Source organism: Rana temporaria, chromosome 9 (assembly GCF_905171775.1).
Source record: "Rana temporaria chromosome 9, aRanTem1.1, whole genome shotgun sequence".
Taxonomy (NCBI): domain Eukaryota; kingdom Metazoa; phylum Chordata; class Amphibia; order Anura; family Ranidae; genus Rana; species Rana temporaria.
This window is the reverse complement of record NC_053497.1, coordinates 23,201,258-23,225,547: the sequence shown is the minus strand read 5'-3', so window position 1 is coordinate 23,225,547 and position 24,290 is coordinate 23,201,258. Positions and strand designations below refer to the sequence as shown.

The window sequence follows — 24,290 nt, the reverse complement described above, 5'->3', positions numbered from 1 at the left end:
TCCGTGAGATGATCAAAGCTTGGGATATTTTTTTTTTATATAACCTAACCTGCTTTATACTTCTCCACAACTTTATCCCTGACCTGTCTGGTGTGTTCCTTGACTTTCATGATGCGGTTTGTTCATTAAGGTTCTCTAACAAACCTCAGAGGGCTTCACAGAACAGCTGTATTTATAGTGAGATTCAATTACACACATGTGGACTCTATTTAATAATTAGATGGCTTCTGAAGGCAATTGGTTCCACTAGATTTTAGTTAGGGGTATCAGAGTAAAGGTGGCTGATACAAATGTACGCCACACTTTTATTTTCCTATCGTGGGTTGTCGGCACCCAAGACCAGACCTAACCCACGGACATTTAGCAATCACTGAGTTCCTTCCACTCAGTATTAAAACCCCTTATAGTACATTTTAGGATCCATCTCCATCTCCATCTCCATCTCCATCTCCATCTCCATCTCCATCTCCATCTCCATCTCCATCTCCATCTCCATCTCCATCTCCATCTCCATCTCCATCTCCATCTCCATCTCCATCTCCATCTCCATCTCCATCTCCATCTCCATCTCCATCTCCATCTCCATCTCCATCTCCATCTCCATCTCCATCTCCATCTCCATCTCCATCTCCATTTTTATTCCTTCTATTACTCCCTGGTGGGGAGTTGGGATCAGTGGCAGTGCTGGCAGAGAGTTGGGATCAGCCAACTTAGGTGCTCTTGATCAAGGTCATCTGCTGATCTGAGAACTGTAGTGGGGACTTTTAAGGGCAACTCTAATCACAGGTAGTGTTACTCACTGTGTCTCCGACTTTGTGGTTTCTCGTAGCACTGACACCTATTCTGAAATCAGCAGATAGGGTCTCCTCCAGCCCCTCCCACTTCACATTTCTCACCAGTCAGCTGACCTCTAGTCCCTGCCCCCCAGCCATGCCGTGAATTGAAGGGGCGGCTGTGAAGAGGCTGAGTGGGCGGACGCAGGCTTCAGGAACAGCCCAGGTTTTGGGGACCCCTGGGAAATCCTCATTTGACCCCTAAGTGGGTCCCGACCCCCAGGTTGAGAACCACTGCCATACCTTATCCCTGTAATGCAGAGTCAGTCAGACTTCGGGCGTCTATTATTCAAAAGCCACGCCTCCTCCTCGTGCTGTTACGTGATAGGCGGAACACTCAGTTTCCCAGCAGCACCTGTGTTCGGTGTTCCGCCTATTACGGATGTCCTCTCATACAAGGCCGAGGATGAGAAGACATCCGTGATAGGCGGAACACTGAACAGAGGCTCTGCTGGGAATCTGAGGGTTCCGCCGATCACGGAACAGCACGAGGAGGAGGCGTGGCTTTTGAATAATGGACGCCCGAAGTCTGACTGAGACTGGTACCGGCGTATAAGACGACCCCCAAGTTTTGAGGAAAGTTTTTAACCACTTCCCGCCCGGTCAATGGACAACCGACGTCCAGGAAGTGGTTGTGAAATCCTGACTGGACATCTATTGACGTCCTGCAGGATTTTGTGGGGGCGCGGAGATCGGTGATGCGGGCTGTCAGTCTGACACCCTGCATCTCCGATCTCGGTAAAGAGCCTCTGGCGGAGACTCTTTACCACGTGATCAGCCGTGTCCAACCACGACTGATCACGATGTAAACAGGAAGAGCTGTTGATCGGCTTTTCCTCACCTCGCATCTGACAGACGCGAGTAGAGGAGAGCCGATCGCCGGCTCTCCTGACAGGGGGGTTCGCGCTGTTTATCAGCACAGCCCCCCCCTCGGATGCCAACACTGGACCACCAGGGAGTGCCCCCCCCCCCCCGGTGCTCAATAGAGCAAGAAAAAAAAACACAAATAAAAAAAACACAATCGATGCCAATCAGTGGCCACAAATAGGCACTGACTGGCAACATGGGCACTGGCTGGAATGATGCCATCAGTGCCACCTCTTAGTGCCCATCAGTGCCGCCAAAGAGTGCCCATCAGTGCCGCGTGCAGCATACCAGCGTAGCGCCGCCCATCAGTGCCACCTCATTGGTGCCCATCAGTGCCACCTCATCGGTGCCAATAATTGAAGAAAACTTATTAACAAAAAAAATTAACAGAAAAAAAGAAAAACCTAATTTTTTTCAAAAATGTCGGTCTTTTTTTAGTTGTTGCTCAAAAAATAAAAAATCGCAGAGGTGATCAAATACCACCAACAGAAAGCTCTATTTGTGGGAACAAAATAATAAAATTTAATTTGGGTACAGTGTAGCATGACCGCGCAACAGCGACAGCGCTGAAAATTGGCCTGGGCAGGAAGGTGCGTAAGTGCCTGGTAATGAAGTGGTTAAGTACGAAAGACCGTATTTTCTGGCGTATAAGACGACATTTGTAAAAAATTGTGAAAACCATTTATCATTTTCCTTCCACTTCACAATTATGTGCCACTTTGTTTTGGTCGATTACATGAAATACATTTACATTTTTGGTTGAAACATGATCACAAAATGTGGAAATTTTAAGGGGTATGAATACTTTTCCAAGGCACTGTATTTTTTTTTATACCTTGATAATACTAAAGTTGCCAATGTAAACTATAAAATGATAAATGTAGACCTTCTACAGTCATTGGTAAGTGATCCTGGGAGAGGTGAGTGATTATAGAGAAGAAGTTCTATGACACAAGAGCCTTGAATAATTTACATACCAACATTAATACTGTAAATATTAATACAGGCTCTCCGCTCAGCCAACAGACCAGGAACCGGTCCGCATGGATCCGACTTCTTCCGAGCCAAACAACGTGCCACCTGCCGTGGTACGATGAGCGGGAAGGACAGGGCTGTGTGGTCGGTGAGAGATAACGCAGAGCCGGTGGTCACCTTACATTCAGGTAGGTCGTCTGCAGTTAAACAGACCTTCCCCCCTCTTTTCTTTTTTTTTTAAACCTACCTCCACTTCTACTACACCATTAACCACTTGCCAACCGCCGCACACCTATTTACATCAACAGAATGGCACGGGCAGGCAGATTGGCATACAAGTACATCCATTTGAATCTGCTGCCCAGTAGGGGGGGGCGCGCACGTGCCCCGCTAGTGCGGCCGCAGGACCCGGGAACTCGATGTTCCCTGGAGTCCCGCGATTGCGGTCGGCAAGAGCAGAACGGGGGAATGCCTTTGTAAACAAGGCATTCCCCTATTCTGCCTAGTGACACTGTCACCAATTACCATTCCCCGTGGTCGGGAACGGTCCTCAGTGACGTGTCACGTGTAACCACGCCCCCTAACAGTAAGAATCACTTCCAAGGGAACACTTAACAGCGCCACCTAGTGGTTAACCCCTTCACTGTCATTTTCACAGTAATCAGTGCATTCTTACAAATCACTGATTACCGCCATTACGAGTAAAAAAAAAAAAGAAAAAAATTATAAAAATGCCACAAAACTATCCCCTATTTTCTAGAAACTATAACTTTTGCGCAAACCAATCAAACGCTTATTGCCATTTTTTTTTTTAACCAAAAATATGTAGAAGAATACGTATCGGCCTAAACTGCGGGGGAAAAAAATGTTTTTATATATTTTTTAGGGATATTTATTATAGCAAAAAGTAAAAAATATTGAATTTTTTTTGTTTATAGAGCAAAAAATAAAAACCGCAGAGGTGATCAAATACCACCAAAAGAAAGCTCTAATTGTGGGGGAAAAAAAAGGACATCAATTTTGTTTGGGAGCCACGCCGCACGACCGCGCAATTGTCCGTTAAAGCGACGCAGTGCCGAATCGCAAAAACTGGCCGGGTCCTTTAGCTGCCTAAAGGTCAGAGTATTAGAGCCCATTCACACCTTGGCGTTTTGTCGCCTGTAGCGCGACGCGCACAAACGCCAGAGGGACCAAAATACATGTAAGGCTATGGGCATGGTTTACATCTGAACGCCGATGCGCCTGACGCGCATCGCATGTAGTGAATAAAAGTTCTGGACCCTTTTTTATCACGCGATATGCGCGTATTTGAGCGTTTCCATTTCCCATAGAAAGTAATAGAAACGCTCGATTCAAGTGACTTGCGCGACAACGGGCGTTTGCTACGGGCGTTTCGTCAATAGAACTTGTCGCCCATGCAGAAGATTAAAAAAATCTACCAACATCGCAACAAGTGATGAAAAGATGATAGTTTTTCCTATTGGCTAAAAAAAAAAACGTCAAAGTACAAAAACGTCGGACAACGCTGTATGCAAACGCGCATATTAGCATGAATACGCGCAACAAAACGCCGGAAAACGCCGCTATTGCCTACGCCTAGGTGTAAATGCAGCCTTAAGTGGTTAATAAAGAAAAAAATATAAAATAAATATATATAAAAAAAGGGGGGGGTGTTGTTGCCATCCGGGGGCCCTGGGGACCTCTGGGCCCTTTTATTAAAAAAAAAAATTAAAAATATATAAAAAAAAATTAAATAAAAAAAAGGGAGGGTTGCCATCCGAGCCCCTTACAGGTGTACTGCCTGTACCCCCCTGATGGTGGCCCAGTTATTAACCCCAAAGGAGGGTCTAATGTCCGAGTCATGTCAGGCAACCTGGACCAGCTAAAGCTCTGACCTTTCCTTTATGCAGGTCTATACAACGGACGATTATTGACTGCTCTGCCTTGTACGCCGGGAGCTGAACACACGGAGCAATGCTTCCAACGCCTACAGGACTGCGGTATACAGGTGATGATCATTAATCTGCATGTTTCATGAAAGTAGCTATTATAATATTTGAAGGGTAACTTGGAAAAAAAAATATATAAAATATAAAAAATTACATTTCTCTTTCAATCTGCAGCTCTGTAAATTTCTGTAAAATGCATCCCTCGTGTTTTTTCACCTATGCATAAAGGTGAAAAAACACCTTACACTATCCACCCCCCCCCCCCCCTTCCAAAGGTTTTACTTACCTGAGCCCCGAATTTTACGAGGGCGCGATCCCGCGTTCTCCCCAATGGCTGATCAGCTCTTCATTGGATAGATTGATAGCAGCGCAGCCATTGGCTCCCGCTGCCGCCAATCAAATCAAATGATGCAGCCGGGGGGCGGGGCAGAGTCATACACACGGCGGCTATGTACGCTGACTGTATCACGCGGGAGAACTCCCGCACAAGGTGACCCCCTCGGGAGAGAGCTTCCCAGAGGGGGTTAGCTATTGCGGGAAGGAGCCGCGAGAGCCACCGAGGGACCCCAGAGGACGATCAGGGCCACTCTGTGCAAAACAAACTGCACACTAGAGGGAAGTATGACATGTTTGTTATTTAAAAAAACCTTTAGTGTCACTTTAATAATGCGATAAAATTTAAAGCGGAGGTCCACCTAGAAAAAAATATTAAAAGCCAGCATTTACAAATACTGCAGCTGCTGACTTTTAATAATTAGACACTTACCTGTCCAGGGTGCCCGCGATGTTGGCAGCTGAAGCCGAGCAAACTCTCGTCTTTTGGCTGCCCCCGCTGCCATCCTCGGTGAAGGAATCAGGAAGTGAAGCGTTGCGGCTTCACTGCCCAGTTCCCTACTGCGCATGCGCGAGTTGCGCTGCATGTCCTCACCGGTCCCCGCTGTCTCCTGGGACCTATATATTTCCCAAAGGACTGCAGGGGGGGGGGTTGAGAGTAGATGTGACTCCAGCGGCAGTCCATGCCTGTAAGTGGGTGCAAATAGCTGTATTACAGGTATCTGCACCGCCCTCCCCCTGAAAGGTACCAAATGTGACACCGGAGGGGGGGGGGGTTCTGAAAAGCGGAGGTTCACTTTTTATGTAGACCTCCTCTTTAACTACACCCATTAGATTTTAGATGACTAAGGGTGCATTCACACCACGATTTTATCATCCTACTTGTTCTCACGATTTTCGGTTTTAAATCGTCCAAATCTGTATGGCAAAACATATCGATTCACTTCCATTCATTAATTTAGGTCCCCAAGTGCATCCGATTTGACCCGCATACGATTTGATACGATTTAAAATCGCATCAAAAAACGTGTTTGACCACGTTTTTTGGTCCTGATTTGAAATTGTATTAAAATCGTGTCCGATTTTTTTTTATATTGTGGTCAATCTAAATCGTATGTAATCGGATGACTGATCCGATTCCATCCGATTTTGTCATATACGATTCCATCCGATTTAACGGTCCGTTTATCGGATGTTAAAATTGTGATGTGAACCTAGCCTTAGGGTCCTTTCACACGTGCGGACCGTTCGTCCGTTTTTTCATACGTCCGTTTACAGACTGCAATGCTTTCCAATGGGATAGCGTACGTTAGCGGATGAGCATCCGCTAATGTCCGTTAACATCCGTCTCCGTTAAGCTCCGTTTTTTGGAACGGAAGAAAACCCTATTTTTCTTCCGTCCAAAAAACGGAACGGACGAAAAACGGATGTTAGCGGACGATCCGCTTAACATCCGATCCGCTAACATCCGTTTTTCATCAAAATATGTAATAAAAATAAAGTTCTAACAAAAAAAAAACGGATGAAAAAAAACGGATGAAAAACGGATGAAAAAAACGGATCAACTGATGATAAATAACTGATCTAAAATATGGTCCGCACGTGTGAAAGGACCCTTAAATGAGTTTTATGCAACTAAATATGACTAAAACCAAAACACTTGCAGAAGACTAAAATGGGACTAAAACTAAAATGCCATTTTAGTCCCAAGACTTGGACCCCTTTCACACTGAGGAGTTTTTCAGGCGGTACAGCGCTAAAAATAGCGCTGCTATACCGCCTGAAAAACTCCTTCACTGCAGACTCAATTGTGAAAGCCCGAGGGCTTTCACACTGAGGCGATGCGCTGGCGGGAGAGAAAAAAATCTCCTGTCAGCAGCATCTTTGGAGCGGTGAGAGGAGCGGCGTGTATACCGCTCCTTCACCGCTCCTTCCCATTTAAAACAATGGGAAACCGCGGCAGAGGCGCATTGCGGGTGGTATTAACCCTTTATCGGCCGCTAGCGGGGGTTAATACCGCACCGCTAACGTCCGATTCCCGCGGCAATCCCGGCGGTATAGCGCCGCTATTTTTAGTGGCGCTATACCGCCACCGCGGCTCCCGCTCCAATGTGAAAGGGGCCTAAGACTAAAACTAAATCGAAATTTGCTACCAAAATTAACACGGTTTACTGATCTTCCCAGAAGTCTGCACTAAGATACATGTCAGATTTAGACATCCCCTGCAACACAAATGTCATTTTTGATGAGATCCCACCAAAGGGATATCGGGTCTAAAGGGATGCAGATCCTGACACTTTCCTGATTAGACCCCTGCAAGTGCAGCAGCTGAATGATAATTGACTCTCCCATTCACATTCAGCCATTTCTTCAGAATAACAAAAGGCAGGGAGCTGCAACAACGATTGTAAAAATCTTTGCAAAGTTCATTGATCACCCAGAGGGGAATGTTTTTTATTTTCTCAACAAGGAGTTACTAAATAAAGTGTGTGTGTGTGTGTGTGTGTGTGTGTGTGTGTGTGTGTGTGTGTAAACCCCAAAAATTAACTTCTCTCTTCTCTTGCTTCCTTTTCGGTCTGCCAAGTGTACCATTGAAAGTGTTTTGTTCTGATTCAGAAGTGTAAAAATTACTGCTGACTTTGAGTTGATAACTTCCTGTGCTCTCTCGTTGTTGAATACTCGGCGCTTCTGGTCAAACTTTATATAAATCAAGCAGCGGAACACCACGCTATGGTCTGAACTTGGACCACAGTCTCAGCATATATACGGGGGAAAAGAAAGTGCAGTGCTGTACCTTTAAGACCTTACATTACCCAATATATATATTTCTTAAAGTGGTTTTAAAGGCTCAAGGTTTTTTTCTATGCATGAAGATAAAACATTCAGGCCCAGATTCTTAAAGGACTTACGACGGCGCAGCGCCATGTACGCCGTCGTAAGTCCTAATCCGACCCGTTGTATCTATGCGTCTGATTCTTAGAATCAGTTACGCATAGATATCCATTAGATCCGACAGGCGTAAGTCTTACGCCGTCGGATCTTAACTGCATTTTTTTTTTGACCGCTAGGTGGTGCTTCCGTCGAATTCCGCGTTGAGTATGCAAATTAGCTAGATACGTGAATTCCCGAACGTACGCGCGGCCGACGCAGTAAAGTTACGACATTTACGTTAGGCTTTTCCCGGTGTATAGTTGCCCCTGCTATATGAGGCGCAGCCAATGTTAAGTATGGCCGTCGTTCCCGTGTCAAAATTAGAAAAAGTTACGTCGTTTGCGTAAGTCGTCCGTGAATGGGGCTGGACGTCATTTACGTTCACGTCGAAATCAATGACGTCCTTGCGGCGTACTTTGGAGCAATGCACACTGGGAAATTCCAAGGACGGCGCATGCGCCGTTCCGCAAAAACGTCAATCACGTCGGGTCACAGTAGTTTTACATAAAACACGCCCCCCTGATCCAAATTTGAATTAGGCGGGCTTACGCCGGCCGATTTACGCTACGCTGCCGCAACTTACGGAGCAAGTGCTTTGAGAATACAGCACTTGCATGTGTAAGTTGCGGAGGCGTAACGTAAAGCGGATACGTTACGCCCGCACAAAATTACGCCACTGGACGAGAATCTGGGACTCAGTGTACACAGCCCCCCCCCCCCCACCTAATCCCCTAGAACTCACCTGAGGATGAAAGCTGAGCTTCTTACAGGCCTCTAATACCTCACTGGATGAGACAGCAGCAGCAGCCACTGACTGTCAATCACAGCCAGTGAGCCAATGAGAGAGCGTGGGCAGGGCCGAGCCGCAGCTTTGTTTCTTATGGTTGCATAGAGCGAGTCTCGGAGCAAGCACGCACCAGTGCCCCCAGATTAAACAGCTAGCTATTGGGGGCACTGGCTGAAGGGGAGGAGCCAGGAACACAGGCGGGGGATCGGGGCTGCTCTGTGCAAAACCACTGCACAGAGCAAGTATACAATGTGTTTTTTTTTTTTTTTTTAATAAAACATTAAGGCCCCTTTCACACGTGCAAACTGAAAGTCGTGCGACTTCGAGGTGACTTGAAGCAATGCCTGTGTAATCTTGAGACCAAAGTAGTGCAGGGACTATTTTAAGTCGCACAGATATGACCAGTACTCATTGGAATCATAGGGGTACGACTTGTCATGCGATTTTACAGTCCCCAGTCACAGGACAAGTCAAGTGTTAAAGGGGCCTTAAAGGAGTTTTATAGGCAAAAGTTTTTTTTTATCTTAATGCATTCTATGCATTAAAATAAAATACAAAAATGTGTGTAGCAGTCTTCCCAGCACCCCCTAATACTTACCTGAAATCCATCTCTCTCCAGTGATGTCCACGAACTATCCTCCCGATTGGCTGAGACACAGCAGCGCTATACCGCCGGGATTGCCGCCGGAATCAGCCGCTAGCGGTGCGGTATTAACCCCCGCTAGCGGCCGATAACTGGTTAATACCGCCCGCAATGCGCCTCTATAGAGGTTTCCCATTGTTTTCAATAGGAAGGAGCGGTATACATGCCGCTCCTCTCACCGCTTCAAAGATGCCGCTGGCAGGAGATTTTTTTTCTCTCCCGCAAGCGCATCGCCTCAGTGTGAAAGCCCCTCGGGCTTTCACATTGAGTAGGCAGTGAAGGAGTTTTTCAGGCGGTATAGCAGCGCTATTTTTAGCGCTGTACCGCCTGAAAAACTCCTCAGTGTGAAAGGGGTCTACGGCCCCATGCACACGAGACGCTGCTAAACTTGAGTTCAGAGGCATTTGGGCATTTTTTTCAACTGCCCCTGAACACATTTAATGTTATCCTATGTTTCCATGCACACGATCACGTTTTTTGGCGTTTCAAAGCAGTTGGGTTTAGGGCCGTTTTTCCAAACCCAAAATTTTGGGTTCAGAAGCTTTCAGCTTTTGTGTTTTAGACGCAAATCGCGGCTAAACGCGGCAAAACGCCGATAAACGCGGCAAAACACGGCACAAATAGTTTGATTCTGAGCTTGGGGAGGGTCTACAGTGTTTTGGGGATAAACGCTGACAGCCGCAAATCGCGATAAAACGCTGCAAATCGCGGCAAAACGCTGTGCAATTCGCGGCAAAAACGGGCGTTTTAAATGCCGGTTTTTGCCTTTGAAAAGCTGAGATTAGAGGCGTTTGTAATAGCGTCTCGTGTGCATGGGGCCTTAGGGGGAGCCAAGAACATGGCTCAACTGCACATTTTTAACATAGCGCCGCCCCCCCGCATTCGACCACAACTATAATGAGCCCTAAGAGCACAGTCTTTCCATGCTGCATCATTATACCCTCAGCCCTGGACCTAGTTTGCTGCTCGTCAATGTCTACCCTCTTTGTTTAACTGGCAGTCTTGGCATTTCTGGATGGTTGAACAGCATTAGGAAAAAAATAAAAAACAGTACTAAAGAGCATTTCCTGACAAATTGCCCAGAGAGGAGTTCAGGAATGTTTTCTCATCTGCCAAACAGTCCAGCTTTTCCTCCTTCAATCCAAGGCAACTAATCATTGCCTTTAAAGCTCAGTTGAAGCCTTGCATCTTTTTTTTTTTTTTTATGCTCCTGTACCCCCACTTTAATATGTTATTGATTTTTATTAGGAAATGCAATTTCTCTGAAATTGGCGCTTCAAGCCCTCACACTGGCAATGCTCTGTGTTGGCTAAGCCGAGTAACCAACTCCGCACAAGGTTCCCCGCACATACTTGCATTGTAGAGAATAGAGGGGGGGGGGGGATAGGAGGAATGTCTGACCAGATCTGTTACATTACACAAAGCCAGGCCCGTCGGAACAAGACAGGCAAAACAAGCAACTGCTTGGGGCCCCCAGCTGGCCTGGGGCCCCCAAGCAGGGCCTTTGCCTTGCTGCGCTGTATCCACTAATCCTCCAGCCGGGCGCGCGTGGAACGGTCGCGCCGTACTGTAGCAGTCCCCTGTCTGCCCCCCGCCCCCTCTGTGTGTGTTGGCTCCTCTCACCGACATAGGCGGCTGATGAGAGCCTTCTGGTTGACCAGAGCTGCTGCCAATCATCTCCTGCACTCCCAGAAATGCCCTCCGAGTCCCTCCCTCCTAGCAACTGAAGATGTCACGTATGCCCCACCCCCTGCAACATGCGTCTGCTCCCAGGGACTTATTGGACAGGTACAGCTCTAATGATCTTGGGACAACTGCTGTGGGGGGGGGGCTCTGATGGGGGCACCTGCTATGGGGCTCTGATAAGGACACCTGCTGTGGGGGGGGCTCTGATGGGGACACCTGCTGTGGGGGGGCTCTGATGGGGACACCTGCTGTGGGGGGGCTCTGATAAGGACACCACCTGATGTGGGGGGGGGGGCACTGCTGCAGTATTTGCCCTGTCAATTTTTTTATTTATATAAAGTGTGGGTGAACTTAAACTGTATCGCTATGCTGTGGCTCCTGTAGGCTTTGCGTGCGTGGGGGCGGGGGGGTTTGGGGGCCTCCATATCCATTTTGCTTGGGGCCCCCAAATTCCTTTAAACGGCCCTGCACAGAGCACTGGGTCCATCTCCTGGTACCTACTGAACTTCAGTCTTATTGGGTCCTAAGCAGTCCCTAGTTTCAATTTAGTGGTTCTACTAGGCCAAAGGTTGGCAAACTTTACAAAGGTGGAGATCTACCTGAACATGAAGATCAAAGATCACCGGGGTTCGGTGCCTTTTTTTTTTTTTTTTTTTTAAGAATTTACTAGCAAGGCCTACCTAAATAGTAAGGAAAACATAGAAAAATATAATAAAACAAATGTCACAGTAAAATACTGTAACAATTTATAAAAAAGGGGGGAAAGCGGGACTTTTTACGAGGCATACGGAAGCAAATAGTTGGATAAGAAAAGAGACAACCTTTAACCGCTTGCCGACCAGCTGCCGCAGTTTTACCGCGTCAGGTCGGCTCGGCTGCGCAAAATCACGTAATATTCCGTGATTTTGCATTTCGGCCCCTGGTGCCGCGGGCTTGATCACCGCCAGGCACCCGCGATCGCTCTTTACAGAGACACACCGCTCCAGGTCCTGTCAGGGGGAGAAATGACTGATCGCATGTTCATACAATGTATGAACAGCGATGTGTCATTTCCCCTAGTCAGTCCCACCCCCCCTTCAGTTAGAACACACCTAGGGAACATAATTAACCCCTTCCTCGCCCCCTAGTGTTAACCCCCTCCCTGCCAGTGACATTTTTACAGTGATCAATGCATTTTTATAGCACTGATCGCTTTAAAAAAATGCCAATGGTCCCAAAAATGTATCAAAAGTGTCAGAAGTGTCCGCCATAATGTCGCAGTACCGATAAAAATCGCTGATCACCGCCATTACTAGTAAAAAAAAAAATATTAATAAAAATGCCATAAAATGATCCCATATTTTGTAGATGCTATAACTTTTGCGCAAACCAAACGCTTATTGCGATTTTTTTTTACGAAAAATATGTAGAAGAATACGTATCGGCCTAAACTGAGGAAAACAATAGTTTTATATATTTTTGGGTATAATTATTACAGAAGTAAAAAATATTCATTTTTTTTCAAAATTGTCGCTCTATTTTTGTTTATAGCGCAAAAAATAAAAACCGCAGAGGTGATCAAATATGACCAAAATAAAGCTCTATTTGTGGGGAAAAAAGGACGCCAATTTTGTTTGGGAGCCACGTCCCAGACCAAGCAATTGTCAGTTAAAGCGACGCAGTGCCGAATCGCAAAAACTGGCCAGGTCCTTTAGCTGCCTAAAGGTCCGGGTCTTAAGTGGTTAATTGCTGGTTACTGAGCAAAAGAGCCTGGAAATAATTGGAGGACGTATCCCGCTTCACAGTATCGCCGGATGGCTGAAAGAAACGGATACTGTGTAGCTATTGTTTGACTTTACAAGGGATTATTCGGTTGAACAGTTCTGTGGCAGAGGATTGTACAACTTTATTATATTCATCAAGTCTGTGGTAGAGACTGACCGCACGACACACCCTTTGGCACATTAATGAACGGTGACTTATTAATCACTAGTTTCTTTTTTTGCATTTCAATAACTGTCTTCCATTTTTGGTCTATTCACTTAGTGAGTTAAATTAGCGCAATTATGTAAGGCAAAATGTTGAGATTTCCCCCATGTACACATTTAGCCAGAAGACTTACAGAAGCATCTGCGCAGTGATGGTAAGGCAGTGAAAATCCTGGACCAGCCAAATAAGTCACTCCCAGGAGCTGAGGAGGCGCGCAAGGCGAAACCAACCCTCACAGGCGACGCCCCAAAAGGGTCCAAGTAGTGAGATGACAAAATATGAGTAGAGTGGTGTTAACCACCTGTGTGAAGTTGGCACCCCATGTTTGTAAAATCTGAATAAAAATATACCATTCGTTTGTGCCGCGTTTGTGCTGGTTTGTGCCGCTAAAACGAGCGTTTGTGCCGCTTTGGTTTCTGAGATATTAAACATTCAATTCAATGCAAGCCCCGCCCACTTTGCACCCCATGTTGCTGAATTTAAAAAAAAACGGCGCCATTCGTTTGTGCCGCGTTTGTGCTGGTTTGTGCCGCAAAAAGAAACGTTTGTGTCGCTTTGGTTCCGGAGATATTGAGCGTTATATTTTCTGTAACCCCGCCCACTTTGCACCCCATGTTGCTGAATTTTAAAAAAAACGGCGCCATTCGTTTGTGCCGCATTTGTGCTGGTTTGTGCCGCAAAAAGAAACGTTTGTGCCGCTTTGGTTCCGGAGATATTGAGCGTTATATTTTCTGTAACCCCGCCCACTATGCACCCCATGTTGCTGAATTTAAAAAAAAACGGCGCCATTCGTTTGTGCCGCGTTTGTGCTGGTTTGTGCGGCAAAAATAAACGTTTGTGCCGCTTTGGTTCCGGAGATATTGAGCGTTATATTTGCTGTAACCCCGCCCACTTTGCAGCCAATGTTGCTGATTTTTTTTTTAAAAAGCGCCATTCTTTTGTGCCGCATTTGTGCTGGTTTGTGCCGCAAAAATAAACGTTTGTGCCGCTTTGGTTCTGGAGATATTGAGCGTTATATTTGCTGTAACCCCGCCCACTTTGCAGCCAATGTTGCTGAATTTTAAAAAAAAAGCGCCATTCGTTTGTGCCGCGTTTGTGCCGCAAAAATAAACGTTTGTGCCGCTTTGGTTCCGGAGATATTGAGCGTTATATTTTCTGTAACCCCACCCACTTTGCAGCCAATGTTGCTGATTTTTTTTTTAAAAAAGCGCCGTTCTTTTGTGCCGCGTTTGTGCCGCAAAAATAAACGTTTGTGGCGCTTTGGTTCCGGAGATATTGAGCGTTATATTTGCTGTAACCCCGCCCACTTTGCAGCCAATGTTGCTTTTTGTACGTACCAATGGCACTAGAAAAGGAATGTTTACTGACCAAAAAAGAAGTGACTTATGTAAGAGAATTTGCTGGAGTGCTGTTTTGCTTGGTAAGCACCTGGTTTAAACTTTTGTTAAAAGAGAATTATGGCTCGACCTTTTTTAGCTTTTTTTTATCTTCTCCTGTGACAAAAAAACTTAGCATGTGGCGGGCTATTGCCCACTATATGCTGACAACGCAGAGCCACGCTGCAGCCAGGACAAATCCCGACAATACTGTCGAGATCCACCCTGCCGCCTGATTGACAGCTGGCTATGCCTCACTAGAGCCTGAGCCAGCTGTGCCCGCCCCCTCCCCCGTCTGTTCCTCCCCCATCTGTTCTTCCAGTCAGTGCTAGAGAATCGGAAAGGGGGGGGGGGCGCATCCCTGCAGGGAGAGGATCGAGAAGGGGGGGATCCCTGCGGGGGGTGGCAAAACTATGCATGTGAAGTAAAACATCATGTACAATAGCCACCAAATCTGCACAAACTGGGAACAAATGAATCTAGTTGTATGTAAGATTTAATAACGAGGTGTAAAGTCAGTGTGGTTACAGCAAATATAATGCTCAATATCTCCGGAACCAAAGCGGCACAACCGTTTATTTTTGTGGCACAAACCAGCACAAATGCGGCACAAACGAATGGCGCTTTTTTAAAAAAAAATCAGCAACATGGGCTGCAAAGTGGGCGGGGTTACAGAAAATATAACGCTCAATATCTCCGGAACCAAAGCGGCACAAACGTTTCTTTTTGCGGCACAAACCAGCACAAACGCGGCACAAACGAATGGCGCCGTTTTTTTTTAAATTCAGCAACATGGGGTGCAAAGTGGGCGGGGCTTGCATTAAATTGAATGTTTAATATCTCAGAAACCAAAGCGGCACAAACGCTCGTTTTAGCGGCACAAACCAGCACAAACGCGGCACAAACAAATGGTATATTTTTATTCAGATTTTACAAACATGGGGTGCCAACTTCACACAGGTGTGATAACCCCATGTAGAATGGGGGACATCTGTGAAAAAATTACAAAGGCAGATAAAGGTTGGTTGCAAACAAAAAAAAGGTAGAAAAATGCAGCAGAGTGAAAGAAGGATAAGTGGGAAATGAGTGGGAGACTAAGAAAGGAACATAAATAATAAAGAGATTGAAGTGAATGAGTGGGAAGCTAGAGAGGGAAAATAATGATAGAATGGCTGAAAAGAAGAAACAGTAAGTGCAGGTAGGATAAAGTGGGAGGTAAAATAAGAACTTGATGGGAATATAGGTGTTGAGAAGGTGATACCTGTAATGACATAGATGAGATCAGGGCTGTATTCTGGCCTAGGCCGACAAGGCCCAGGCCTAGGGCGGCACTTTGTGGGGGGTGGCCGGCCAGAGGGATCACTGTTCCGATTTCGCTGGGTCTGGTAAGACTGAGCCATTAGGAAGTGCCTAGCCTGCTATTCTCTAGGTCTTAGTGACCACCACAACATCCCTCTCTGTCCTCTTCCCACGGCATCCTTTTCCCACGGCGTCCCTCTGTCCTCTTCCCGTGGCATTCCTCTGTCCGTCACCCACGGCAACCCTCTGTACTTCTCCCAGGGCGTCCCTCTGTCCTTCACCCACAGCATCCCTCTGTCCTCTTCCCATGAAGAGGACAGGGTTGGTCTTAAAGAAGAAGGGATGTGGTTTTGACAGGAAGGGGTGGGTCATATTTATATTAGGGGGTGCGCAAGTTTAGTCAGGCCTAGGGCAGCACAAAACCTAAATACACCTCTGGATGAGATACAATGGTGTGTCAAAGTGAATGGTGTCCGTGATGTGTCCAGTGTGTAACAACCAGCTGGGGGAGAAGCCTATATAGGAAGTGCCGCCCTAGCCCAGCCCCCAAGGTCACATTGGCGTCCCGGGGGGGGGGGGGGGGATGAAGGCCTAATCAGCTAGGCAGGTGGATAAACCAATGGAAGGCGCCAAACAGAACACTCCCCACCACGGTCACAGATGTCAAGCAAATACGCCGGAACCGCTGCGTCACGAGGACGCCGCAAGTCCAGCACGTGAGGTGTGACGTCGACGCCCAGCGATGAGGCCCCCGCCCAGTCCCACAACTTTTTTTTACTGTAACAATTTAGCTTACCTTAAAAAGGTGGACAGTGTCAGTTGGTAGAGCAGTGTATCGATGGTATTGGTAGGGCAGTGTATGGTGTGTGGGTAGAGCAGTGGATGGTGTCAGCTGGGCAGGGGATAGTATTGGTAGAGCAGTGAATGGTGTGGATGGCATCAGTAGGGGCTGTGGATGGTGTCAGTGGAGCAGTGGACAATGTCTGAAGAGCAGTGGATAGTGCGTACAGTGTCAGTAGAGCGGTGAATGGTGTATACGGTGCCAGTAGAGCAGTGGACGGTGTGTACAGTAAGTAGGGGGTGTGGACGCTGTCAGTAGGGCAGTGGACAGTGCCAGTCAGTGGATTGTGTGAGCCAGTAGAGCAGTGGAGGGATGTAGGGCAAAGGTTGGTGTCAATAAGTAGAGCATGTGCCAGTGGACTTTCTCACTAGGACAGAGGACCCTGTCAGTGGGGCAGAGGTTGATTTTGGTAGGGCAGTGGGCGATGCCAGCCAGTAGGGCAGTGGACCGTGCCAGTTTTATTTTTATTATTTTATCTTTTTTTTTTTCAATTTTATTTTATCTTTTTTTTTTTTTTTTTTAACATCCCTGCTGTGGGGCTTTGGTGAAATATACAGGGGTCTAAACAGAACCCTGATGACTCACTTTTGAGACCGAGAAAAGAGGATTGAGGACTCTGTCCTTAATCTCCAACTCTGTGGCCTCAGCTGCAAAGGATGAATTAACAGGAAGAGCTCTGCAAAGTCTTCCTGTTCATTCACAAACTGAAGCATAGTAAACAGTTTTTGGTACTGATCACTCACTGTGTTCATTCAGAAAAGGAACGAGACGGTAAATTACAGATCTAACAGCCCCTTCCGCTGCTCTCCATTTTGAAATTTCTGCAGCAGCTGGAGGGAGAGGAGGGAAAGCGGGGAGCACCTGTGAGATGGGGGCCAGGGGAGCACACAGGGGGGCCCGTGTAGCAGAAGAAAGGGGAACCTGAAGAGGAGGGGTGGCGAGGGAGACATTTGCCGATACCGATCCCTTGTACAAATCCCCCCTGCAGCTGCTGAAAGATGGCAGGAGGGAGAGGAGGAAAAGCCTTGATGAAGACCAACGTCTACTGACAGCACTAAGAAGGCTATTTCTCCCCCCCTGAAATACGTTGGCTGCATTTGTTGCCTAATGCCCTGTGCACACGATCGGAAAGTCCGATGGACTTTTCCCATCAGATTTTCCGATCGCGTGTAGCCCCATCTGAGTTTTTTCATTGAAAATTCAGATGAATTCCATCAGAGTTTACATATAGAACATGTTCTATTTTTCCCAATGGAATCTGTCGGAATTCCGATTGGCCGGGCAAAAGCCTGATCGTGTGTACGCGGCAAAAGAATGTACCAAAAAACCCTAAGTGCGATAAACTCCTATACCAGGCGCTCCTCAGTACACATCCAAGAATTTACCATCTGGCAAGTGCTTACTTTGTTATTATCAGAGGTAGCAGCCTGGGACCAGAACAAGGTCCATCTATACCTGGGATATGCAATTAGCGGACCTCCAGCTGTTGCAAAACTACAAGTCCCATCATGCCTCTACCTCTTGGTGTCATGCTTGTGGCTGTCAGTTGTGCTATGCCTCATGGGACTTGTAGTTCTGCAACATCTGGAGGTCCGCTAATTGCATATCCCTGCTCTATACTATATTTTAGGAAAAAATTGGGAACAACTGCGCTAGGGTGGAAGATTAGGATTAATAAGCAGCAATTAGGTTGTGTATAAACAAAGTAAATAACGAATAAAAATGGATAATTGCGCTAAACCCAAATGTGCACTTGTATTTAAAACATGTGACCAAGTGCATGTGCTAAACCACTGAATTTATATTTTGAGATATAAATAATTCCATGGAGTCAGGGGGCCGTGATCGCCTGTCCCTGCTGAACAATAATGTATATGAACCCAGTGATCAGTAACACAAATGATTATGAAACCGTAACTACAATAATTGTTGAAAAGGAAAACAACAAAAAATATATAGTGATATATAAAGTCCAAAGAGTCCAAAAAATAAAAATTTAGAAAGTAAGTGATAAGTCCATATGGCAAATGAAGACACCCGTGAAGGTTCCAGGAATGCTGTAATTAGGCACCAAAAGTGAATCCACCACCAATCATGCAGCTGCTTACCAGAAATCAGGGTCCTGCCGGACCACTATCAGCATATCTCTCAACCAAAGATCTTTAAGGCAGTAGTGAATCCTCCACTTGCACTAGAACCAATCCGTACTCAACGATGGATATAGAAGACAACAAGACAGAGCTCCACATGGCATAAAATCTGGGTGATTTATTTAAAAACAAGAGTAAACATATGTACATACAACTCACATTTTAGTTGATAAAACCAGCATTTGGCCTGTAACGCCGGCCGGACGTATCCAGGAACAAAAAGCCACTCGTTGGAGTAATGAAGGGGATGGCGTCCACACGTCACTCACTCCACCCGACGCGTTTCGTGACAAGATCACTTCGTCTCGGGGTACGAGTGGCGTGGGACGCCACCCCTTTTTATAGGAATACATTAACAATCAGACAATCAAACAATTTCACTAACCAAGCCTCGCTCCGGGATCCACACATGCACCGGAAGTGTGTCAATCTACATCCGGATCGCTAAGTTCACCGGAAGTCAGTACCCATAGGTTGCCCAATGGCTACGCCCAAGTGGGCGGACACTTACGATGTATGTGATATCCACCACAGCGGGGCGTGGCAGGAAAACCCAAGAGGCGGGACTATGATGTCACTGCTCAGGGTTTTATTTTGATAAAACAGTACAGTTCAACACACCGAGTGGTGAAATATCAAATGCTGCACGTGATCGCAATATGTGCGCCACTGGACAGCATCGAGATCTCCACCCGGTAGAAAAATTACATATAAAAATTAAATGGATTTTAGATATTAAACTAAACCAAACCTCGCCATGAGTCACTCGCACATGCGCCCATCCAATCACCTCCGAGTGATTGCGCTCCACACATATTTTAGGGCTGTTACTGATTACAATTTTCGTGTTCGATTAATCGACCAATTTCGATTAATTATAATGCACATACACCATATATAGCCCCCACTGTAATATCCACAGACATCTCCCCCACTGTAATATCCACAGACTTCTCCCCCACTGTAATATCCACAGACTTCTCCCCCACTGTAATATCCACAGACTTCTCCCCCACTGTAATATCCACAGACATCTCCCCCACTGTAATATCCAGACATCTCCCCCACTGTAATATCCACAGACATCTCCCCCACTGTAATATCCACAGACATCTCCCCACTGTAATATCCACAGACATCTCCCCCACTGTAATATCCACAGACATCTCCCCCACTGTAATATCCACAGACATCTCCCCCACTGTAATATCCACAGACATCTCCCCCACTGTAATATCCACAGACATCTCCCCCACTGTAATATCCACAGACATCTCCCCCACTGTAATATCCACAGACTTCTCCCCCACTGTAATATCCACAGACTTCTCCCCCACTGTAATATCCACAGACTTCTCCCCCCACTGTAATATCCACAGACTTCTCCCCCCACTGTAATATCCACAGACTTCTCCCCCCACTGTAATATCAACAGACTTCTCCCCCCACTGTAATATCAACAGACTTCTCCCCACACTGTAATACCCACAGACATCTCCCCCCACTGTAATATCCACAGACATCTCCCCCCACTGTAATATCCACAGACATCTCCCCCCACTGTAATATCCACAGACATCTCCCCCACTGTAATATCCACAGACATCTCCCCCACTGTAATATCCACAGACATCTCCCCCACTGTAATATCCACAGACTTCTCCCCCACTGTAATATCCACAGACATCTCCCCCCACTGTAATATCCACAGACATCTCCCCCACTGTAATATCCACAGACATCTCCCCCACTGTAATATCCACAGACATCTCCCCCACAGTAATATCCACAGACATCTCCCCCACAGTAATATCCACAGACATCTCCCCCACTGTAATATCCACAGACATCTCCCCCCACTGTAATATCCAGAGACCTCTCCCCCACTGTAATATCCACAGACATCTCCCCCACTGTAATATCCACAGACATCTCCCCCCACTGTAATATGGTCCACATCTCCCCCACTATATAGGAAGATTAGTGCTTGCTTAGTCTTACCAGAGAACCCGGCCGAACACAAGCAGTTGAGGCCGTTCTAGGCTCACCTAGGCCGCATCCGGCTGGACCAAGATGGCCGCCGCTCCGGGAGCTAGGCCGAAGTCGTGGCCTTCCCTATGGCTGAGGCAGCAGCGCAGCTCCGCGGATCACGTGGTGTGCCGATCCGCATATGGTGACCCGTTCGGATCACGGATCATTTACGATCCGTTGCACCACCAATACCGATCAAAAGAATTTACGATTAATCGAGGAATAATCTTTAAATTTCCACAGCCCTACTATATTTTACCCATTATTCTGCTTTGGTGAAAGAAAAATAACTTTACGGTAGATTTATCGAAGCCAACTTCCGGTTCTATCGGTCCAGTGCCATCACACACGCACATCAGGCATGGTGATAGTGTAAGATGATAAAACAATCTAAATCTTTGTTTGCCTGCCAAACCAGTAGGATGTTTATTGCCAGTGGTGTATGCTGGAAGGATACAGATATTTGGTGTACATTGGAAAGCCATCTTCCTCTCGGGCCCACTGCCTGGAGAGGTATGCTTTGCTAGAGTTCTCTTCCACCCAGGCCTGTAGTTTGAGGTGGGTGTTGTGCTAAAGAGGGTCCAAGCCTGGGGTCTGAAGCTTTCTGCTTAAAGTGGAGTTCCACCCATAAATATAACATTACATCAGTAGTTTTAAAAAAATGTCATTCGTCCTTTACGAAAAAAACATTTTTTTTTAGATGCTTTCAAAGTGTTGTTGCTAGGCAGAATAGTTAATCTTCCCACTTCCTGCACCTAGGTGCTTAATGCTTCCTAACCTACACCGCACAGACTCCTGGGAATGTAGTGGGTGTAACTTTCCAGGAGTCTGTGCACTCCCCAGTCTCAAAGAATCATGTGACTTGGACAGCACAGGTGCTGAAACCTGATCTGACACTGCTTGTGCAGCACTGAGCACGTGCGAGATCTGCAAGGCTGAAATCCAGGAAGTCATACAGTCTGGCTTCATGATGCACACACTTAAGATGGCCCCAGTCAATTTCTATTTTATAAAGTGTCTAAATGCTGTAACAACCTAACAAAACGGACCTTAGTTTACAGACTAACTTTACTAGAATACATTAAGCTTGTGTATTACAGGGGTATTTATATTTAAAAAGTAAAATTGTGGCCGGAACTCCGCTTTAAGGGCTCTTTCACACGGGCGTTCAGGTCCGCCTGCCAGTTTTTTAGGCGGACCTGAACGGGCGCTCCGTGCTCCTCTACCGAGCCACGGATGTCGGCTGTGACATGCCCGCTGACATCCGACCCGCTCCGATCCGCCAAAGTGTGACGGAGGAAAAACCTACTTTTCCATCCATCTGGCGGATCGGGTGAACACAGACAGAGGATCCGTGTTCATCCGATCCCCCCATAGGGGAGAGCGGAGAAAAGACAGGGCGGGGACCGCCATGTCATCTGCCGGATCAGCGGGGATCAACCGAGCGATCCCCGCTGAGCAAGCGGAGGTTCACGGGGCATGGCATTACTGATCCGCCCTGTGTGAAAGGGGCCTTAGGGTATATCCAGGGAAGGAGGTGCAGGAATGTGTCCACCTGGATTGGAGCTCCATTGGTGATTACAATGCTGGAGTGTCTGGAAGAGCTGGGTACAAGCTGTGGACATTACAGGGAAATCTGGTGACTTATTTATGGAAGTCACGAGATGCCTTAAACCTGCTTTACAGGTTTCTATATGTTTTATTTAGGCTTAAACATCTATTGTAGCCTTAAGTCTTTTCCTGCTGACATTTTCTCTTCCTCATTTGCATTCCAACTGAGAACACAAAACTAAAAAAAAAAAAAAAAATCATTTTTTTTACCCTTCGTGTCCTCACTTCTTCATTTCTTTGTAAGACACATTTATTCTGAACTTGCAAACAACTGTTCTGCTATGTTAGAAAAGTCTGTAGCTGCTGACTTTTATTATTAGAACACTTAAAGCGGAGTTCCGGCCACAATTTTACTTTTTAAATATAAATACCCCTGTAATACACAAGCTTAATGTATTCTAGTAAAGTTAGTCTGTAAACTAAGGTCCGTTTTGTTAGGTTGTTACAGCATTTAGACACTTTATAAAATAGAAATTGACTGGGGCCATCTTAAGTGTGGGCATCATGAAGCCAGACTGTATGACTTCCTGGATTTCAGCCTTGCAGATCTCGCACATGCTCAGTGCTGCACAAGCAGTGTCAGATCAGGTTTCAGCCCCTGTACTGTCCAAGCCACATGATTCTTCGAGACTGGGGAGTGCACAGACTCCTGGAAAGTTACACCCACCACATTCCCAGGAGTCTGTGCGGTGTAGGTTAGGAAGCATTAAGCACCTAGGTGCAGGAAGTGGGAAGATTAACTATTCTGCCTAGCAACAACACTTGGAAGGCATCTAAAAAAAAAAAAAAACATTTCGTAAAGGACTAATGACATTTTTTTAAAACTACTGATGTAATGTTATATTTATGGGTGGAACTCCACTTTAACTGTCCAGGGATACTGCAATGTCGGCACCCCAGATAATTACCGTATTTATCGGCGTATAACGCGCACTTTTCCCCCCTGAAAATAGGGGGGAAATCACGGGTGCGCGTTATACGCCGATCCCCTGCGATCTTCTGTGTATCGGGCGCTCCGTGCCGCTGAATTACAGAGCCGCGATCTTCTGTGTACCGGGCGCTCCGTCACTCACAGCCACGCCTCCTGGCCCCGCATTGGGCAACTGTATCATATGAGCAGGGTCAGGAGGCGTGTCTGTGGGTGACGGAGCGCCTGGTACACAGAAGATCGCGGCTCTGTAATTCAGCGGCATGGAGCGCCCGGTACACAGAAGAACGTGGCTCTGTAATTCAGCGGCATGGAGCGCCCGGTACACAGAAAAACGCGGCTCTGTAATTCAGCGGCATGGAGCGCCCGGTACACAGAAGAACGCGGCTCTGTAATTCAGCGGCATGGAGCGCCCGGTACACAGAAAAACGCGGCTCTGTAATTCAGCGGCATGGAGCGCCCGGTACACAGAAGAACGCGGCTCTGTACTTCAGCGGCATGGAGCGCCCGGTACACAGAAGAACGCGGCTCTGTACTTCAGCGGCATGGAGCGCCCGGTACACAGAAGAACGCGGCTCTGTAATTCAGCGGCATGGAGCGCCCGGTACACAGAATATCGCGGCTCTGTAATTCAGCGGCATTGGAGCGCCCGGTACACAGAAGAACGCGGCTCTGTAATTCAGCGGCATGGAGCGCCCGGTACACAGAAGAACGCGGCTCTGTAATTCAGCGGCATGGAGCGCCCGGGTACACATAAGAACGCGGCTCTGTAATTCAGCGGCATGGAGCGCCCGGTACACAGAAGAACGCGCCTCTGTAATTCAGCGGCATGGAGCGCCCGGTACACAGAAGAACGCGGCTCTGTAACTCAGCGGCATGGAGCGCCCGGTACACAGAAGAACGCGGCTCTGTAATTCAGCGGCATGGAGCGCCCGGGTACACATAAGAACGCGGCTCTGTAATTCAGCGGCATGGAGCGCCCGGTACACAGAAGAACGCGGCTCTGTAATTCAGCGGCATGGAGCGCCCGGTACACAGAAGAACGCAGCTCTGTAACTCAGCGGCATGGAGCGCCCGGTACA

The 24,290-nt window shown here is 47.0% G+C and overlaps 1 protein-coding gene across 4 annotated transcripts in view; it reads left to right on the top strand.

The window, feature by feature from the left end:
* The window catches only part of TMEM268 (transmembrane protein 268), an 81,641-nt gene that overhangs the window by 2,855 nt on the left and 54,496 nt on the right, over positions 1–24,290 (top strand). For 2 of the 4 annotated variants that reach the window (XM_040322965.1, XM_040322963.1), the window contains exons 2-3: positions 2,707–2,863; positions 4,586–4,683. In XM_040322965.1, the coding sequence (XP_040178899.1) occupies positions 2,707–2,863; positions 4,586–4,683 (255 nt within the window). The remainder of the gene's footprint in view (positions 1–2,706; positions 2,864–4,585; positions 4,684–24,290) is intronic. The other 2 variants (XM_040322964.1, XM_040322966.1) reach the window with 2 other exon arrangements.